At 38.6% G+C, this 19,184-nt stretch overlaps 1 protein-coding gene across 8 annotated transcripts in view; it reads left to right on the top strand.

Moving 5' to 3' along the window:
* Positions 1 to 19,184, top strand: part of FER (FER tyrosine kinase) — a 505,234-nt gene that overhangs the window by 50,669 nt on the left and 435,381 nt on the right. For all 8 annotated transcript variants that reach the window (XM_074382850.1, XM_074382836.1, XM_010339983.3 and 5 more), the window contains one exon: positions 4,741 to 5,007. In XM_074382850.1, coding sequence (XP_074238951.1) covers positions 4,801 to 5,007 — 207 coding nt within the window. In that variant the 5' untranslated portion in view covers positions 4,741 to 4,800. The remainder of the gene's footprint in view (positions 1 to 4,740; positions 5,008 to 19,184) is intronic.

The following is a 19,184-nucleotide window of genomic DNA, read 5'->3' as shown; positions in this document are numbered from 1 at the left end:
CACTTTCCTCTTACTTCATACTACCCTTCCCAGCCTGTTGTAACCAACCTTCTACTCTCTGTCTCCATGAGTTCAAGTTTGTCTTTCTGTGTCTGGCTTATTTCACTTAACATAATGACCACCAGTTCCATCCATGTTGTTGCAGATAACAAGATCTCATTCTTTTTTATGGTTGAATAGTATTGCATTGTGTATATGTATCACATCTCTTTATCTATTTGTCTGTTGATGGACACTTAGGTTGCTTCCAAATGCTAGCTATTGTAAATAGTGCTGCAACAAACATAGGAGTACAGATATCTCTTTAGTATACTGATTTCCATTTTTTGGGTGTTATATACCCAGCAGTGGGATTGCTGGATCATATGGTAGCTCAGTTTTTAGTTTTCTAAGTAACCTCCAAACTGGTCTCCATAGTGGTTGTACTAATTCACCTTCCCACCAGCAGCAGTGTTGCAGGATTCTCTACATGCTTGCTCTCTGTTCTCTGGTTGTTTTGTGGTCTTCTTCCTTTCCTGTCTTCCTTTTAGGGAAGATAATTTTCTTTGGTGATATGACTTAATTTTACTTTTTTTATATTCCTTATATGTTTTTTGATTTGAGGTTACCATGAAGCTTACAAATACTATCTTATAACTCATTATTTTAAACTCATGAGAAGTTAACATAATTTTATAAACAAACAAGCAAAAAAAGAAAACTAATGAAAACTCTACACTTCAACTTTGACCCCCCCCCCGCCGCCGCCTTTTTAACTTGTTTCTTTTTATAACTCATTGTGCTATCTGTGTCTTGAAAAGTTGTAGTTATTATTTTTGAATTGTTTATCTTGTAGTCTTTCTTCTTAGGACTGGAGTAGTTTATACACCACAATTACACATTATTATTATAATGTCATAATAACATTCTTTGCTTTTTGGTGTACTTACTTTTACCAGTGAGTTTTGTACCTTCAGATGATTTGTTATTGCTCATTAATGTCTTTTTCTTTCTGACTGATTAATTCCCCTTAGCATTTCCTTTTTTTTTATTTTTTGAGATGCAGTTTCACTCTTGTTGCTGAGGCTGAAGAGCAATGGCGTGATCTCGGCTCACTGTGACCTCTGCCTCGCGGGTTCAAGCAGTTCTCCTGCCTCAGACTCCTAAGTAGCTAAGATTACAGGCACCTGTCACTATGCCTGGCTAATTTTTGTATTTCTAGTAGAGATGTGATTTCGCCATGTTGGCCAGGCTGGTCTCAAACTCCTGACCTCAGATGATCCATCCACCTTGGTCTCCTAAAGTGCTGGGATTACAGGTGTGAGCCACTGTGCCTGCCCCCCCCCCCGCCCCGCCCCCAGCATTTTTTCTAGGATAAATGTGGTGTTGATACAGTTCTTCAGCTTTTGTTTGTCTAGGAACATCTTTATTTCTTCTTTATGCTTAAAGGATATTTTCACCAGGTATGCTATTCTAGGGTGAAAGTTTTTTTTTTTTTTCCCTTCAGCACTTTGAATATTTTATGCCACTCTCTTCTGCCGTGTACTGAAAAGGCTACTGCCACACATATGGGATCTCCATTGGATGTTATTTGTTTCTTTTCTCTTGCTGCTTTTAGGATCCTTTCTTTATTCTTGACCTTTGGGAGTTTGATTATGAAATGCCTTGAGATAATCTTTAGGTTAAATCTGCTTGGTGTTCAATAACCTTCTTGTACTCGAATATATCTTTCTCTAGGTTTGGAAAGTTCTCGTTTTTATCTCTTTGAAAAAACTTACTACCACAATCTCTTTCTGTACCTCTTTTTTAATTCTAATTACTCTTAGATTTGCCTTTTTTTGGCTGGGCATGGTGGTTCATGCCTGTAATCCCAGCACTTTGGAAGGCCAAGGTGGGAAAATTGCTTGCACATCAGAGTTTGACTGGAGCCTGGGCAACAAAGTGTGACCCCCTTCTCTACCAAAAGAAAAAAAATTAAAATTAGCTGAGTGTGATGACATATACTTGTAGTCCCAGCTACTCAGGAGGCTGAGACAGGAGGATCTCTTGAGCCCAGGAGGTTGAGGCTACAGTGAGTTGTGATTGTGCCACTGTACTCCAGCCTGGGTCATAGAGGGAGACTGTGTCTGGGGGAAAAAAAAGATTTGCCCTTTTGAGGCTATTTTATAGTTCTTGTAGGCATAGTTTATTCTCTTTTATTCTTTTTTCCCCCTCTGTGTGTTTTTAAATAGCCTGTCTTCAAGCTCACTAATTCTTCTGCTTCATCTATTCTGATATTAAGAGACACTGATGCATCCAGTATGTCATTTGCATTTTTCAACTGTAGAGTTTGTGCTTCATTCCTTTTATTTATTTCAATCTCTTTGTTAAATTTATCTAGATAGAATTCTAAATTCCAGCTCTCTGTTATCTTGAATTTCTTTGAGTTTCTTTAAAACAGCTATTTTGAATTCTCTGTGTGAAAGGTCCCATATCTTTCAGGCCAGGATTGGTTCCTGGTGCCTTATTTAGTTTGTGCATGGAGGTCCTGTTTTCCTGGATGGTCTTGAATCTTGTGGATGTTCGTCAGAGTCTGTCCATTCAAGAGTTAGATATTTATTGTAGTCTTCACTTCTGTTCTTTGTTTGTACCTGTCATTCTTGGGAAAGCTTTCCAGGTAATTCAAGGTACTTGGATGTTATGATCTAAGCTGTATCTGCATTATGGGCCAGGCCACTCCAAGCCCAGTAACACTGTGATTCATGCAGACTTGTAGAGGTACTGCCGTTGTTATCCTGGATAAGATCTGGAAGGATTCTCTACATTACCAGGCAGAAATTCTTGTTCTCTTTTGTTACTTTCTCCTGAACAAAAGAAGTCTCTCTCTCTGTTTTGACTCACCTGGAGCTGGGGGTGGAGTGAAAACAGTCACTGTGTTGCTACCAGTACTGGAACTGCACTGGGTCAGACCCAAAGCCAGCATAGCACTGGGTCATGCCCAAGGCCTGCTGTAATCACTGACTCCTGCCTATGTTTGCTCAAGGCCCTACAGCTTTCTAATCAACAGGTGGAGAAGCCAGCCAGGCTTGTGTCCTTTCCTCAAGGGTGGTGAGTTTCTGCAGGCTCCAGGTGGGTCCAGAGATGCCATCTGTTAGCCAGGGAGTGGAGTCAAAACCTTAGAAATCTACCTGATGCCCTGTTCTACCATGGCCAAACTGGCACTCAAGCCATGAGACAAAGTCTTTCCTGCTCTTCCCTCTCCTTTCCACAGGTAGAAGGGCCTCTCTCCCTGGCCATCACCACCACAGGCCCATAGGAAGTACTGCCAGACTACTGCTGATGTTGACATAAGTGCCAAGGTTTCTTCAGTCAGACTGTGGTGAATGCTGCCAGGCCTGGGACTTACCCTGCAGGGCAGTAGGCTCTTATCTGGCCCAGAGCAGGTCTAGAAGTAACATCCAAGAGGCAAGGCCTGGAATTTTGGGCTGTGAGAATGTGCTTGATACTCTACCTTACTTTGTTCAAGCTGGTACCTAATGTGTAAGACAAAGTACCCTTTACCTTTCTCTTCATTTTTCTCAAGCAGAAGGAGTCTCTCACGATAGCCACTACAGCTGGGAATGTGTTAGGTTTCACCTGAGGTTAGCATGTCTGAGTCTGACCCAGGGCCCACAGTGTACTACCTGGGTATCACTGCTGGTTATTCAGGGATCAGACTTAAGTCAGCAGGTGCTGAAGCCTACCAGGACTTGGTCCTGTCTTTTAAGCCAGCAGGCTTTTTTTGGGCCCAGGTTATGTTTAGAAATGTCATTCAGGAGGTAGGGCCTGTAATGGAGGTCTAATGACTCTGTCAGTGCCCTGTACTACTGTGGCTGAGCTGGTATCCAAGAGGCAAGACAACATTCTCTTTTCTGTTTGTCTCCTCTCCTCAAGCAGAAGGATGGAGTCACTTTGGTTGCTGCAAGCTATGCTGGCTGGGGTGCAGAAGAGGTGTTGCAAGCCCTCCTGTAGCCTCCCTCTCTCCTGTCTCTCTAGGTTGCTGAAACTCAAGTTCTGACTCCTGGTATGGCCAATTCCCCTCTGGCTGTGGCTGGTCTAAATGCTCACTTCCTGGGTGGGCATTGGCTGAGTTCTCCTGGTTTTGCTTTCTGCTGTGACAGGGCAGCAGTGAGTTTATTGCAGAGTCCCACAATCACAGTGCCGTCTCTCTCTCCTCCAAGCATACTCTGTGCACCATGTGACCACTCCCAGGGAATGGGAGAGGACTGGTCTTGATGATTCAAGACTCTGTTTTCTACCCTTTCCAGTACCTCTTTCAGCGATAGGAAGCTAAACCTCATACTCTGATTTCTCAGCTGATTTCTGGTTCTTATGAAGGTGATTTTTTTGTGTAAATAGTTGTTAAATTAGGTGTTCCTGCAGGCAGAGGGGTGGGGGGCACAATTGGTGGAGGCTTTTAGTCGTTTATTTTAATAGTGTTTTTGTTGCATTACATAGGATTTTCTACATATAAGATGATATAATTTGCAAATTAAGATAGTTTTACTTCATCCTTTCCAATCTGAACACCCCTTTTATTTCATTTATTTCATCGTAATGGGTAAGACCTTGGTGTAATGTTGAAATCAACAATAGGGTGGACCTCATCTTGTTTCTGATCTTTGGAAGAAAGTATTCAGTTGTGATTTTTTTATCCCAAAGAAGAATCTATCATAACTTTTTTTTTTTGAAGACAAATTTCCTTTTTATTTAAGAGTTTTTCTCTTCTGTTTGCATACACAGATATGTGCTGATTAGAAGACTCTCTTGTGCAGCGTGGAGGATAATCAGTGCCTTACAAAAATGGGGTTTGGGAGTGACCTGAAGAATTCACATGAAGCAGTGTTAAAATTGCAAGACTGGGAATTACGGCTACTGGAAACAGTAAAGAAATTTATGGCCCTGAGAATAAAAAGTGACAAAGAATATGCATCTACTTTACAGAACCTTTGTAATCAAGTTGATAAGGAAAGTACTGTCCAAATGAATTATGTCAGCAACATGTCCAAGGTAAGAAGAATAATTTCACCATTTGTTATTTATAGCATCATAATTGTCCTTAAAATGCAGTAGATTATAGTATTGAATGAGCATACTCAAGTCAGCATTCTAAAGCAGTGATTCCACAATTTTACAGACTATGAGAATCTCACGGAGAAGTTTTTAAAAATTATAAAGTTTGAGGTGGCCGGGCATGTTGGCTTACATCTGTAATCCTAGCACTTTGGAAGGCTGAGATGGGAATGGCACTTTAGCTCAGAGGTTTGAGACCAGCCTGGGAAATGTGGTGAAATCTTGTCTCTACAAAAAATACAAAAATTAGCTGGGCATGGTAACATGTGCCTGAAGTCTTAGCTATTTGGGAGGTTGAGGTGGGAGGATTGCTTGATCCTGTTAGATCAAGGCTGCAGTAAGCCGTGGGTGACAAAGTGAGACCCTGTCTCAAAAACCAGACCGAAACAAAAAATTGGCGGCTATATCTCTCTGATATTCTGACTTAATGGGTCAGGTTTGAGAACCATTGTTACAAATTTTGATTTATTAACTTTTTTGGTTTTGGGTCATTTGAACCCTGCTATTTTTCCCTTTTGCACAAACTTTAGTTATAAACCACTCCCTGAATTCTTCTGGGAGTGTTGTGAATCATATGGAATATTTTAGCGTATAGCTGTTATTTGCTATCATTTCAGTACAAAAATACTAGTATATTATCGAGTTAGTCACTTTTAAAACATCTATTGGATGAATAATGTATTTTTTAATCCAAGATTATTCTGCCATATAAAACTAAGGGCCAGAATTGTACTGTTAATTGTTCTTTGAAAACATTGAAGAAGAAATATTAAACTCTAATAGTTCTTGGATTCTTCCTTTGTTACTTCCAATGTCTTAATTTAATATAATATTTCACTATATTTATTCTAAGTTGAAAATAAATCTTTTTTACTTTAGAATATTAAATTATTTTTTTTTCACTTTTGGGTCTTAGAATTTGAGTAAATTTTAGAGGAAAACTCTGTTACCCATGGAGAATGCATATATAGTGTTTGATCAAGTAAAGATTTGTGATTTTGTTAAAAACCCACTTGACTGGGCTGAGTGGCTCACACCTGTAATCTCAGCACTTTTGGAGGACTAGGTGGGTGGATTCAGGAGTTCAAAACCAGCCTGGCCAACATGGTGAAATCCCGCCTCTACTAAAAATACAAAAATTAGCCAGGCATGGTGGCACACACCTGTAATCCCGATTACTTGGGAAGCTGAGGCAGGAGAATTGCATGAACCCAGAAGGCAGAGGTTGAAGTGAGCCAAGATTGCACCACTGCAGTCCAGCCTAGGTGACAGAGCGAGAATCAACCTAAAAACAAACAAAAAAAGGAGTCACTAATGTTCATATCTTTAACTTCCTTTCTGGGCCAGTCTCTAGTCTGAAGGTAGAGCTGCCAGAGATGGCCACAAAAAATACAAAACATCATTTAAATTTGCATGCAGTATTTAGGACAGACATACATTAAAAATTATTTATTTATCTGAAATTTGAATATAACTGGATATCCTTTATTTTATTTGGCTCGTTATCTGTGGGTATAAGCCTGCCATTATGTTAATGGAAATAGATAGGGAAAGTACTTTTGATATTTAAAGAGTCACATTTCATTCAATCTTCTTGTTTTTGGTAAGCTGCTTGGTGTCTCTGATTCCAAAGGCTTTCTGCTTCATTTATCCTTTGTGTTTTCTTTTTTTTGAGATGAAGTCTCATTGTCTCACCCAGGCTGGAGTACAGTGGTGCAATCTTGGCTCACTACGACCACCACCCCTGGGTTCAGGTGATTCTTGTATCTCAGCCTCTCAAGTAGCTGGGATTACAAGCAGGGTACCACTACACCTGGCTAATTTTTGTGTTTTTAGTACAGACGGGGTTTCACCATGTTGGCTAGGCTGGTCTTGAACTCCTAACCTCAAATGACCTATGTGCCTTGGCCTTTCAAAGTGCTGGTATTACAGGTGTGAGCCACCGTGCCTGGCTTACCAACAGGAATTTTTGATGAGAAAAAGATTAAAAAAAAATTGTCACAATGCATTCAGAAGCAAAAGTGATATTTTTTCCAAGTTACAGAATGAACTGATCCACAATATGAGATAGTTTTTAAAACAATGTAAAATATTAGTTGGGTGCAATGGCAGGTGCCTGAGGGGAGGATTGCTTGAGGCTAAGAGTGAGCCACTGCACCTGGTCTCCTGCTTCTTATGCAGACTTTGAATCAATCCCTCTGTTTTAGCATGCTCTTCTCTTCCTCCATTTGTTCCAGCTGTCTCCAGTTCCTGAGCTTTACTGGAGTCGTCTGACCTCATAAATCTTGACCTCCCTTTTGCAGGACACTTATGTTTGCACTTCTCCTCTTGTGCTAATTAGTTACCACTTACTTGCTTTTCGTTTTCTTACATTCTGTTGACATGTCTTATTTACCATTGTCTCATGGTTTCTATTTTCTTTGTTGTTATTAATTTATACATTAAATTAACAGTTGAACAATGTGTGGGAACTCACAGAAAATCAAGGAGTATGTTAGCTTTTCCTCCTTTTTTTTTTTTTCTTTTAGGATCTTGCTCTGGCATCGAGACTGGAGTGCAGTATTGTAGTCATGGCTCATTGCAGCCTTTACCTCCCAGGCTCAAGCAATCCTTACACCATTGCCTTCTGAGGAGCTGGGACTATAGGCATGTGCCACAATGCCTGGCTAATTTTATTTTTTATTTTGTAGAAACGGGATCTTAGTATGTTGCCCAGGCTGACCTTCAACTTCTGGGGGTAAGAAATCCTCCTGCTTTGTTTGGCCTCCCAAGGCTCTGGAATTACAGGCATGAGCCACTGTGCCCAGCCATTACTTCCTCCTAACACAGAAAAATTATCATTTATTCTAACTATAAGTAAAGTCAAATTTATAATTTTTAAAAGAGGATTGTGCTTCTGTTATATCTTAAAAATCTTTGCCTGATACAAAGTTAAAGTTTGCCTATGTTGTCATCTGGAAATTACATCGTTTTAACTTTTGTGTTTAGGTCTATAATTAATTTTTGGTTAATTTTTGTATATATGGCAAGCTATGGATTGAAGTTTATTTATTTTTTGCTTCTGGATATCCATTTGTTCTATTCCATTTGTTGAAAATACTAAATTTTCTCCATTGAATTGCCTTGGATCTTTGTTTAAATTCAGTTGACCTTAATGTGGGTCTGTTTCTATATCCTTTTTTTTTTTTTTTTTGAGACTGAGTTTTGCTCTTGTTACCCAGGCTGGAGTGCTATGGCGTGGTCTCGGCTCACCGCAACCTCTGCCTCCTGGGTTCAGGCGATTCTCCTGCCTCAGCCTCCTGAGTAGCTGGGATTACAGGCACGCGCCACCATGCCCAGCTAATTTTTTGTATTTTTAGTAGAGACCGGGTTTCACCATGTTGACCAGGATGGTCTCGATCTCTTGACCTCGTGATCCACCTGCCTCAGCCTCCCAAAGTGTTGGGATTACAGGCGTGAGCCACTGCGCCCGGCCCTGTTTCTGTATTCTTTATTCTGTTCCATTCAGATTTTTGTCTATCATGACACTAGTAACACGTTTGATTATAAGTAATAATATCAAAGTCTAGTAGTATATAGTAGTCATCCCTTATTTATGGGGGATATGTTCTAAGATCTCCAGCAGATGCCTGAAGCTGTGAATAGTACTGAACATCCATTGTTGTCAATCAGAATATGTTTCTGTTCATGCTTTCCATCCACAAATTTAATTCCTTTTCCATCTTAACTAGGCACTGATTGCACACTATGCATATAACTTTTGCAGAAGTATAACATAAAAAATTTAAAGGCACAGATTTCCTTTTTCTTCTTCACAGTTGTGTGGATAGAAGATTCATTGTTACCATTGCCTTTAGCAACCTTAGCATGTTTTTTTTCTTAAGTTGAGAACTTTTCATCCCTTTAAGGAGACACTTTCTGACTTTTTGGCCTATCCAAATTACCAGCATCACTATCCTTGCAGTTTGGCACCATTATTAAGTTAAATAAAGGTTCCTCAAACACAAGCACTGCGATAGCAAGACAGTTGATCTGAGAACTGAGAGGGTTACTAAGTGAGTAATGTGCAAGTAGCATATACAGCATGGATACACTAGACAAAAGGATGATTCATGTCCTGGGCAGGACAGATTGGGAAGGCTAGATATTTCATCATACTACTCAGTGGTGTCACCTTAAAACTTGGAATTGTTTATTTCTGAAATTTTCCCTTTCTCGACTATGTGCAATCGAAACTGCAGGAAGCAAAACAACAGATTAAGGGGTACTACTGAATTTATTTTTTTTTTTCAAAATTATTTTGGCTTTTCTAAATCCTGTGCAACTCCTTATGTATTTTAGAAGCACCTTACCAATTTTTATTTTTATAAAAAGGCTACTAGGATTTTGCTTGGAATTATATTGAATGTATAGAAAAATTTGGGGAAAATCTATATAACAGTATTGGGTCTTTCAATGAGTAAAAATGGTATACATTTTAAAGTTTTAAAAAATAATTCAACTTTTATTTTAGATTCTGGGAGTACACATGCAGGTTTGTTACCTGGGTATGTTGTGTGATGCTGAGGTTTAGGATACTTTACCAAAGTAGTGAGCATAATACCCAATAGTTAGTTTTCAGCCTTTTCCCCCATTCTTTCCTCTCCCTTCTAATATTCTGCAGTGCCCATTGTTTCCATCTTTATATCTTTGTGTACCCAGTGTTTAGCTGCCACTTATAAGTGAGAACATGTAGTATTTGGTTTTTTGTTCCTGTGTTAATTTGCTTAGTATAATGGCCTCTAGCTGCATTCATGTTGCTGCAAAGGGCATGATTTCATTCTTTTTTTTTGACCATGTAGTAGTCTATGGTGTATATGAACTGCATTTTCTTTATCTAATCTACCATTGATAGGCACTGACGTTGATTCCATGTCTTTGCTACTGTGAATAGTGCTATGATGAACATACAAATGTAGGTGTCTGTTTGGTAGAACTATTTATTTTCCTTTGACTATATATCCACTAATGGGACTGCTAGGTCTAATGGTAGTTGTTTTAATTTCTTTGAGAAATCTCTAAACTGCTTTCTCTGAATTAATTTACATTTCCACCAACAGTGCATAAGTGTTCCCATCTCTCCACAACATCATGAGCATGTGTTGTTTTTTTGCACTTTTTAGTAATAGCCATTCTTACTGGTGCGAGTTGGTATCTCATTGTGGTTTTGATTAGCATTTACCTGATTATTAGTGATGTTGAGCATTTTATCATGTATTTGTTGACCACTTGTATGTCTTCCTTTGAGAAGTATCATCTGTTAATGTCCTATGCTCACTTAAAAATTTTTTTTTCTTGATGATTTGTTTAAGTTCTATATAGAACATTAGTCCTTTGTTGGATGAATGGTTTATGATTATTTTCTCCCATTCTATAGGTTGTCTGTTTACTATATTGATAGTTACTTTTGTTGTATAGAAGCTCTTTAGCTTAAGTCCCATTTGTCAGTTTTCATTTTTTGTTGCAATTGCTTTTGAGAATTTAGTTATAAATATATTTCTTCCTAAAGCTGATACCCAGGATGGTGTTTCCTAGGTTTTCTTTTAGAATTCTTATAGTTTGAGGATTTGTCTTTAATCCATTCTGACCTAATTTTTGTACATGATGAAAGGTAGGGGACAAGTTTTATTCTTCCACATAAAGCTAGTCATCTTATTTTTGATAAAAAATCAGATGGCTGTATGTGTGCAGTTTTTTTATTTCTGTGTTTTCTTATCTGTTCCACTGGTCTGTGGGTCTGTTTTTGTACCACTACCATGCTGTTTTGGTTATTGTAGCTTTATAGTATAGTTTGATCTTGCATAATGTCAAGCCACTGGCTTTGTTCTTTTTACTTAGGACTGCTTTGGCTATTTGGACTACTTTTTGGTTGCATATGAATTTTAGAATAGTTTTCCCAGTTCTGTGAAAAATAACATTGTAGTTTGATGGGAATAGTGTTGAATCTGCAGGTTGCTTTGAGCAGTATGGGCATTTAGTGATACTGATTCTTTCAGTCCATGAGCACAAAATGTTTTTCCATTTGTTTGTGTCATCTGTGATTTCTTTTCATCAGTGTCTTTCAGTTCTCCTTGTAAGGGTCTTTTACTTTCTTGGTTAAATGTATCTCTAAGTGTTTTATTTTATTTTATTTTTGTAGCTATTGTAAATGGCATTGCATTCTTGATTTGGCTATCAGATTGAATGTTGTTGGTGTATAGAAATGATACTGATTTTTCTAATTGATTTTATATCCTGATTCTTTACTGAAGTCGTTTATCAGTTTCCAGAGCCTTTTGGTGCAGTCCTTAAGGTTTTGTAGGTATAGACACATATCATCCATGAGAGATAGTTTGACTTATTTTCCTATTTGGGTGTCTTTTTTTTTTTTTTTTTTTTCTCTTCTCTGATTGTTCTGGCTAGGACTTCTAGTACTATATTGAATAGGAGTGGTGAGTGTGGGCATCTTTGTCATGTTCCAGTTCTCAAGGAGAATAGTTCAAGCATATGCCCTTTGTATGATGTGGGCTGTGTGTTTGTCATAAATGGCTCTTGCTATTTTAAGTTATGTTCCTTCCATGCCTAGTTTATTGAGGATTTTTATCATGAAGTGATGATGGATTTTATCAAAAGTTTTTTCTGCATCAACTGAGATTATATGGTTTTGTTTCTAATTGTGTTCATGTGGCAAATTCCAGTTATTGATTTGTATATGTTGAACCAATCTTGCATCACAGGAATGAAGCCTATTGGATCATGGTGAATTAATTTTATGATGTTGTACTTGATTCAGTTTGCTATTAATAGTAATTCATTGGGGATTTTTGTGTTTATGTTCATCATGGATATTGACCTGCTTTTGTTGTGTCTTTGCCAAGTTTTGGTATCAGTGTGATGCTGGCTTTTTAGAATGAATTAGGTAGAATTTCCTCCTACTTGATTTTTGGAATAGTTTCTGTAGAATTGGTACTACTTCTTCTTTGTACATCTAATAGAATTTGGCTGTAAATCCATTTAGTCGTTTGTTTTTTTTTTTTAATTTAGTTGATAGGTTTTTAATTACTGATTCAATTTGGACCTGGATGTTGGTCTTTTCAAGGTTTCAGTTTCTTCCTTGATATGGTTTGGCTGTATCCTCACCCAGATCTCATCTTGAATTGTAACTCCCACAATTCCCACGTGTCACGGGAGGTGATTGAATTATGGGATTGGGTCTCTTCTGCACTGATCTTGTGATAGTGAATGAGTCTTACAAGATCTGATGGTTTAAAAAAAGGGAATTTTCCTGCACAAGGTCTCTTTTGCCTGCCACCATTCACATAAGATGTGATTTGCTCCTCCTTATCTTCTGCCATGTTTGTAAGGCCTCCTCAGCCATGTGGAACTGTAAGTCCAGTTAAACCTTTTTCTTTTGTAAATTGGCCAGTCTCGGGTATCAGCAGCGTGAAAACAGATTAATAAAATAAATTGGTACCAGTAGAGTGGGGCATTGCTGAAAAGATATCTGAAAATGTGGTAGTGACACATTTTTCACTACCAGGCAGAACTATGTAACAGGTGGAGGTTGGAAAAGTTTGGAGAGCTCAGTAGAAGACAGGACAATGTGGGAAAGTTTGGAACGTCCTAGAGACTTGTTGAATGGCTTTGACAAAAATACTGATAGTGATATGAACAGTAAGGTCCAGGCTGCGGTGGTCTCAGATGGAGACGAGGAACTTGTTCCAAACTGGAGCAAAGGTGACTCTTGTTATGTTTCAGCAAAGAGACTGGTGGAATTTTTCCCCTGCCCTAGAGATTTATGGAAATTTGAACTTGAGAGAGATGACTTCAAGTATCTGGCGGAAGAAATTTCTAAGTAGCAGAGTATTCAAGAGGTGACTTGGGTGCTGTTAAAGGCATTCAATTTCATAAGAGAATCAGAGGATAAAAGTTTGCAGCCTGACAATGTGATAGAAAAGAAAATCCCATTTTTTGAGAGAAATTCAAGAAATCTGCATAAATGGGGAGTTGAATATTAATCACCAAGACAATGGGGAAAATGTCTTTAGTGTATATCATATGTCTTCATGGCAGCCCCTTCCATCACAGGCCCGGAGGTGTAGGAAAAATACATGGTATTGTGGGCTAGGCCAGGGTCCCTATGCTGTGTGCATTCTAAGGACTTGGTGCCCTGTGTCTCAGCTGCTCCATCCATGACTAAAAGGGCTAAGGTACAGCTCAGGCTGTGGCTTCAGGGGGTGCAAGCTCTGTGCCTTGGTAGCTTCCATGTGGTGATGAGCCTGTCAGTGCACAAAAGTCAAGAATTGAGGTTTCGGAATCTCCTCCTAGATTTCAGAGGATGTATGGAAATGGCTGGATGTCTAGGCAGAAGTTTGCTGCAAGGGCAAGGAGAAGGGCTCTCATGGACAACCTCTGCTAGGGCAGTGTGGAAGGGAAATGTGGGGACAGAGCCCTCACATAGAGTCCCTACTGGGCACTGCCTAGTGAAACGGTGAGAAGAGGGACACCATCCTTCAGACCTCAGAATGATGCACTGACAGCTTGCACTGTGCTCCTGGAAAAGCTGCAAACACTAAGCACCAGCCCTTGAAAGCAGCTGGGAGTGCAAACCAACAAGGGCAGAGTTACCTAAGACATGGGTGAACCCACCTCTTGCATCAGTGAGACCCAGATGCGAGACATGGGGTCAAAGGAGATCATTTTAGAGCTTTGAGATTTGACTGGCCCACTGGATTTCAGGCTTGCATGGGCCCTATCGCTTCTCTGTTTTGGCCGATGCCTCCCTTTTGAAATGGCTTTATTTACCTAGTGCTTGTACCCCCATTGTATCTAGGAAGTAACCAACTTGCTTTTGATTTTACAGGCTCATAGGCAGAAGGGACTTGCCTTGTTTCAGATGAGACATTGGACTGTAGACTTTTGAGTTAATGCTGAAATGAGTTAAGACTTTGGGGGACTGCTGGGAAGGCATGATTGGTTTTGAAATGTAAGGACATGAGATTTGAGAGGGGCCCAAGGTGGAATGATATGGTTTAGCTGTGTCCCAATTCAAATCTCATATTGATTTCTACATCCCACAATTTCCATGTGTTGTGGGAGGAACCCAGTGGGAGGTGACTGAATTATGGGGCAGGTCTCTCCTGTGCTGTTCTTGTGATAGTGAATGAGTCTCATGAGATCTGTTGGTTTTAAAAATGGGAATTTTCCTGTGCAAGCTTTTTGCTTGCCACCATCCACATAAGATGTGATCTGCTCTCGCTTGTCTTCCACCATGTTTGTGAGGCCTCCCCAGGCAACGTGGAATTGTAAGTTCAGTAAAACCTCTTTTCTTTGTAAATTGGCCTGTCTTGGGTATGTCTTTATCAGCAGTGTGAAAACAGACTAATACATTCCTGATTCAATCTTGAGAAGTTGTGTGTTTCCAGGAATTTGTCCATTTCCTATAAATTTTCCAGTTTGTTTGCATAGAGGTGTTCATAATAGTCTCTGAGGATCTTCTGTATTTCTGTGGCTCAGTTGGAATGTCACTTTTGTGATTTCTTATTGTGCTTATTTTGCATCTTCTGTCTTTTTCTCTGTTAGTCTAGCTAGTGATCTATCAACCTTGTTTGTCCTTTCAAAGAACCAAGTTTTTGTTTTGTTGTTTCTTTGTGTGGATGATTGGGCATCAATTTAACTCAGTTCTTCTTTAGTTTTAGTTACTTCTTTTTTTACTCTCTTTAGGGTTAGTTTGTTCTTGTTTTTCTTGATCTTCTAGGTATAGTGTTAGATTTTAAATTTGAGATCTTTCTATTTATTTGGGGTGGTGTTTAGTGCTATAAACTTTTCTCTGATCACTGCTTTTACTCTATCCCAGAGATTCTGTTATGCTGTTTGTCTGTTTTCATTTATTTCAGATAATTTTTGATTTCTGCCTTAATTTCATTGTTTACCCTCAAGTCATTCTGGAGCAAATTGTTTAATTTCCTTGTAATTGTGTGGTTTTGAGAGATCTTCTTGGTATTGATTTCTACTTTTATTTCACTGTGTCCAAGAGTGTTGTTGGAATGATTTAGATTTTTTTTTTAAACTGGGACTTGTTTTATGACCAAGCATGTGGTTGATATTTGATTATGATCCATGTCAGATGAGAATGATGTGTATTCTGTGTATGATAAATGGAGTATTTTGTGGATTTGTATTACATCCAATTGGTCAAGTGTTGAATTTAAGGTCAGAATTTCTTTGTTAGTTTTCTGTCTCAATGATCTTGTTTTATGAATCTAGGTGCTTCAGTGTCGGGTGCACATATATTTAGTATAGTTAAGTCTTCTTGTTGAATTAAATTCTTTATCATTGTTATCGTTATTATGTCTTTGTCCATTTTTTTTGTTGGTCCAACATTTGTTATATCTCATGTAAAGTTTTGTTTTCTGTTTGTGTCTTTCTCTAACCCCATACTCTGAGCCTGTGGGTGTCAACATGTGAGAATGGGTCTCTTGAAGAGAGCAGATGTTTGGATTTCTTTTTTTAATCCAACTTGCAACTCTGTGCCTTTTAAGCGGGGTATTTGGACAGTTTACATTCAATATTAATATTAATATGTGAGATTTTGATCCTATTGTGACGTTATTGGATGATTACGTTGTAGTTTCTGTTGTGTGGTTCCTTTATAGGGCCTGTATCTATGTTTTTTGTGGTAGCAAGTATTTTTGTTGTTATTGTTTCCTTGGTTAAAATTCTCCTAAGGATCTCTTGTGAGGCTGGTCTAGAGGTATTGAATTCCCTCAGCACTTGCTTGTCTGGAAAAGATTTTATTCCTCCTTTGCTTATGTTGCTTAGTTTGGTGAGATGTGAAATTCTTGATTGGAATTTCTTTTCTTAAAGATGGCTAAAAATACACCCCTAATCTCTCTTGGCTTATAAGATTTCTGCTGAGAAGTCCACTGTTAGCCTGACAGGGTTCCCTTTGCAATTATCTGACTTTTTTTCTCAGCTACCTGTTAGATATTTTCTTTAGTTTTGACCTTGGACAGTCTCATGACAATATGTCTTGGTGCTATTCATTTTGTATAGTATCTCACAGATGTTAGCTGGATTTTTTGGTATGTGGATATCTATTTCTCCAGCAAGATTGTGGAAATTTTTTTTGAATTATTCTCTCAAATATGTTTTTCAGGTTGTTTACTTTTTCTCCTTCTTTCTCAGGAATGACAATAATTAGGTTTGGTAGCTTTACATAATCTGTATTTCTCAGAGAGTTTGTTTATTTAAAAAAATCTTTTAAATTTATTTTTGTCTAACTGTGTTAGTTCTTCAGACCCTTTAGGCTCTGAAGTTCTTTCTTCTGAAGCTTGCAGTTGTCTTTTGAAACTCCTTAAGTGTGTTTTTTAATTCCGTAAGCTCCGATTGATTTCTCTTTAAGATGCTTATGTATTAGTTCATTGCCTGAATTGCTTTAGAAGTTTCTTTGTGTTGAATTTCATCTTTGTCTTGGATCCTGTTAATATAATAATTCTTGTGATACATGCTTTTCCAGGCTTTGAATTTTTTTTTTTTTTTTTTTCAAGACAGGCTCTTGTTTTGTCACCCAGGCTGGTGTGCAGTGGCATGATCACTGCTCTCTGCAGCCTTCATCTTCTGGGTTCAGGTGATCCTCCTATCTTAGCCTCTTGAGTAGCTGGAACTACAAGTGTGTATGACCATGCCTGGCTAAATTTTGTATATTTTGTAGAGATGGGATATTGCCATATTTCCCAGGCTGTTCTCAAACCTCTGGGCTCAAGCGATCCTTTTGCCTTGGCATCCCAAAATGCTGTGATTACAGGTGTGAGCCAAGCCTGTGCTTTAAATTCTTTATCTGTCATTTCTGAGTTACCAGTTTGGTTACAGACCACTGCTGGAGAGCTGGTGTGATCCTTTGGTGGTGGTACTACATTCAGATTTTGCATAATGCCGTAATTCTTGTGCTGATTCCTTCTCATCTGGAGAAGCTGGCACTTCTAATTTTTGTAATAATTTTTGTGTGGGTAGGAATTTTTTGTTTTTCTTTTTTCTTTTTTTTTTTTTTGAGAAAGAAAAAAAGAATAATAAGAAAAAGAATAAAGAAGAGGAAGAAAGAGAAAGAGGAAGAGAGAGAGAGAATGGGGGTATTGCTTTATTGCCCAGGCTAGAATGCAGTCTAAATATAGGTATGCCTATAATTGTCGTTAATAACGGAGACATAAAAGAAAATGAGGGAAGAGAATAACAAACAAGGAGCCAACCAACATTTCGTTTAAACTTCTAAGTTGATATGATGTGGTACTGAGAAGAATGTATATTTTGTGTATTTAAAGTGGAGAGTTCTATAAATGTTAATTACGTTTACTTGTTCCAGATCTGAATTCAAGTCCTGGATATCGTTGTTAATTCTCTGTCTCATTGATCTGTCTAATATTAATGTTGAAGTCTCCCACTATTATTGTGTGGGAGTCTAAGTCTCTTTATTAGTCTTGTATGTCTGGGTATTCCTTTTTTGGGTGCATATGTATTTAGGATCTTTAGTTCTTCTTGTTGTTGCATTGATCCTTTTATCATTATAGAATGTCCTTCTTTGCTTCTTTTGATCTTTGCTGCTTTAACGACTATTTTATCAGAGGCAAAAATTGTAACTTCTGCTTTTTATTTACTTATTTTAGCTCTCTGGTTGGTTGGTAAATCTTTCTCCATCCCTTGTTTTGAGTCTTTGTGTATCCTTGAATGTGAGATGGGTCTGGATGCAGCATACTGATGGGTTTTAGTTTTTTCTTCATTATATTGATGCTCTGTACTTATTGGTATTTTTTAGAAAGGCTGATACTGTTTGTTCCTTTCTATGTGTAGCGGTTCTGTCAGAAGCTCTTGTAAAGCAGGCCTGGTGGTGATGAAATCTCTGAGTGCTCGCTTGTTCACAAAAAACTTTATTTTTCCTTCACTTATGAAGCTTAGTTTGGCTGGATGTGAGATTCTTGGTTGAAAGTTCTTTTCTTTAAGGATGTTGAATATTGGTCCCCACTCTCTTCTGGCTTGTAGGGTTTCTGCTGAGAGATCTGCTCTAAGTCTGATAGGCTTCCCTTTGTGGGTAACCTGACCTTTCTCTCTGGCAGCCCTTAGTATTTTCTCCTTCATTTCAACCCTGGTGAATCTGACGATTATGTGCCTTGGAGTTGCTCTTCTTGAGGAATATCTTTGTGGTGTTCTCTGTATTACCTGGAGTTGAATATTATCCTGCCTTACTAGGTTGGGAAAATTTTCCTGAATAATATCCTGAAGTGTATTTTCCAGCTTGGATTCATTCTCTTCGTCACATTCAGGTACACCTATCAAGCGTAGATTAGGTCTTTTCACATAGTCCCATATTTCTTGGAGACTTTGCTCGTTCCTTTTTATCCTTTTTTCTCTAATCTTGTCTTCTTGTTTTATTTCATTGAGTTGGTCTTCGACCTCTGATATCCTTTCTTCTGCTTGATCAATTCGGCTGTTAAAACTTGTGCATACTTCACGTAGTTCTCGTATTGTGTTTTTCAGCTCCATCAGTTCACTTATATTCCTCTCTAAATTGTGTATTCTTATTAACATTTCGTCAAACCTTTTTTCAAAGTTCTTAGTTTCTTTGGATTGGGTTAGAACAAGTTCTTTTAATTCACAGAAGCTTCTTATTATCCACATTTTGAAGCCTCCTTCTGTAATTGGAACACACTCGTTCTCCATCAAGCCTTGTTTCATTGCTGATGAGGAACTGTGATCCCCTGCTGAGGGAGAGGCATTCTGATCTTGGGTATTCTCAGCCTTTTTTGTCTGTTTTCTTCCCTTCGTTGTAGATTTATCCATCTGTGGTCTTTATAATTACCGTCTTTGTAATTGGGTTTCTGAGTGGACGTCCAACTTCTCGATTCTCAGCACTGAAATCTGAGCAACCCACTGCGCCGACTAAATCAGCGGTGTTAAGATTGCCTGTGCTTTTCTGACTCTGCACCAAGAACCAACGATCCGAGGTGCTGGCAAAACCGCCTCGCCGGTCACAAGAGTCACGCTGGCGGACCCATGGGGCTCCTCCGCTGGGAATCTCCTGGTGCGTGAGCAACAAGAATTCATGT

This window comes from Saimiri boliviensis, chromosome 1, assembly GCF_048565385.1.
Source record: "Saimiri boliviensis isolate mSaiBol1 chromosome 1, mSaiBol1.pri, whole genome shotgun sequence".
Taxonomy (NCBI): Eukaryota; Metazoa; Chordata; class Mammalia; order Primates; family Cebidae; genus Saimiri; species Saimiri boliviensis.
The sequence above is the reverse complement of the archived record's forward strand: the minus strand, read 5'-3'. Positions and strand labels throughout refer to the sequence as shown.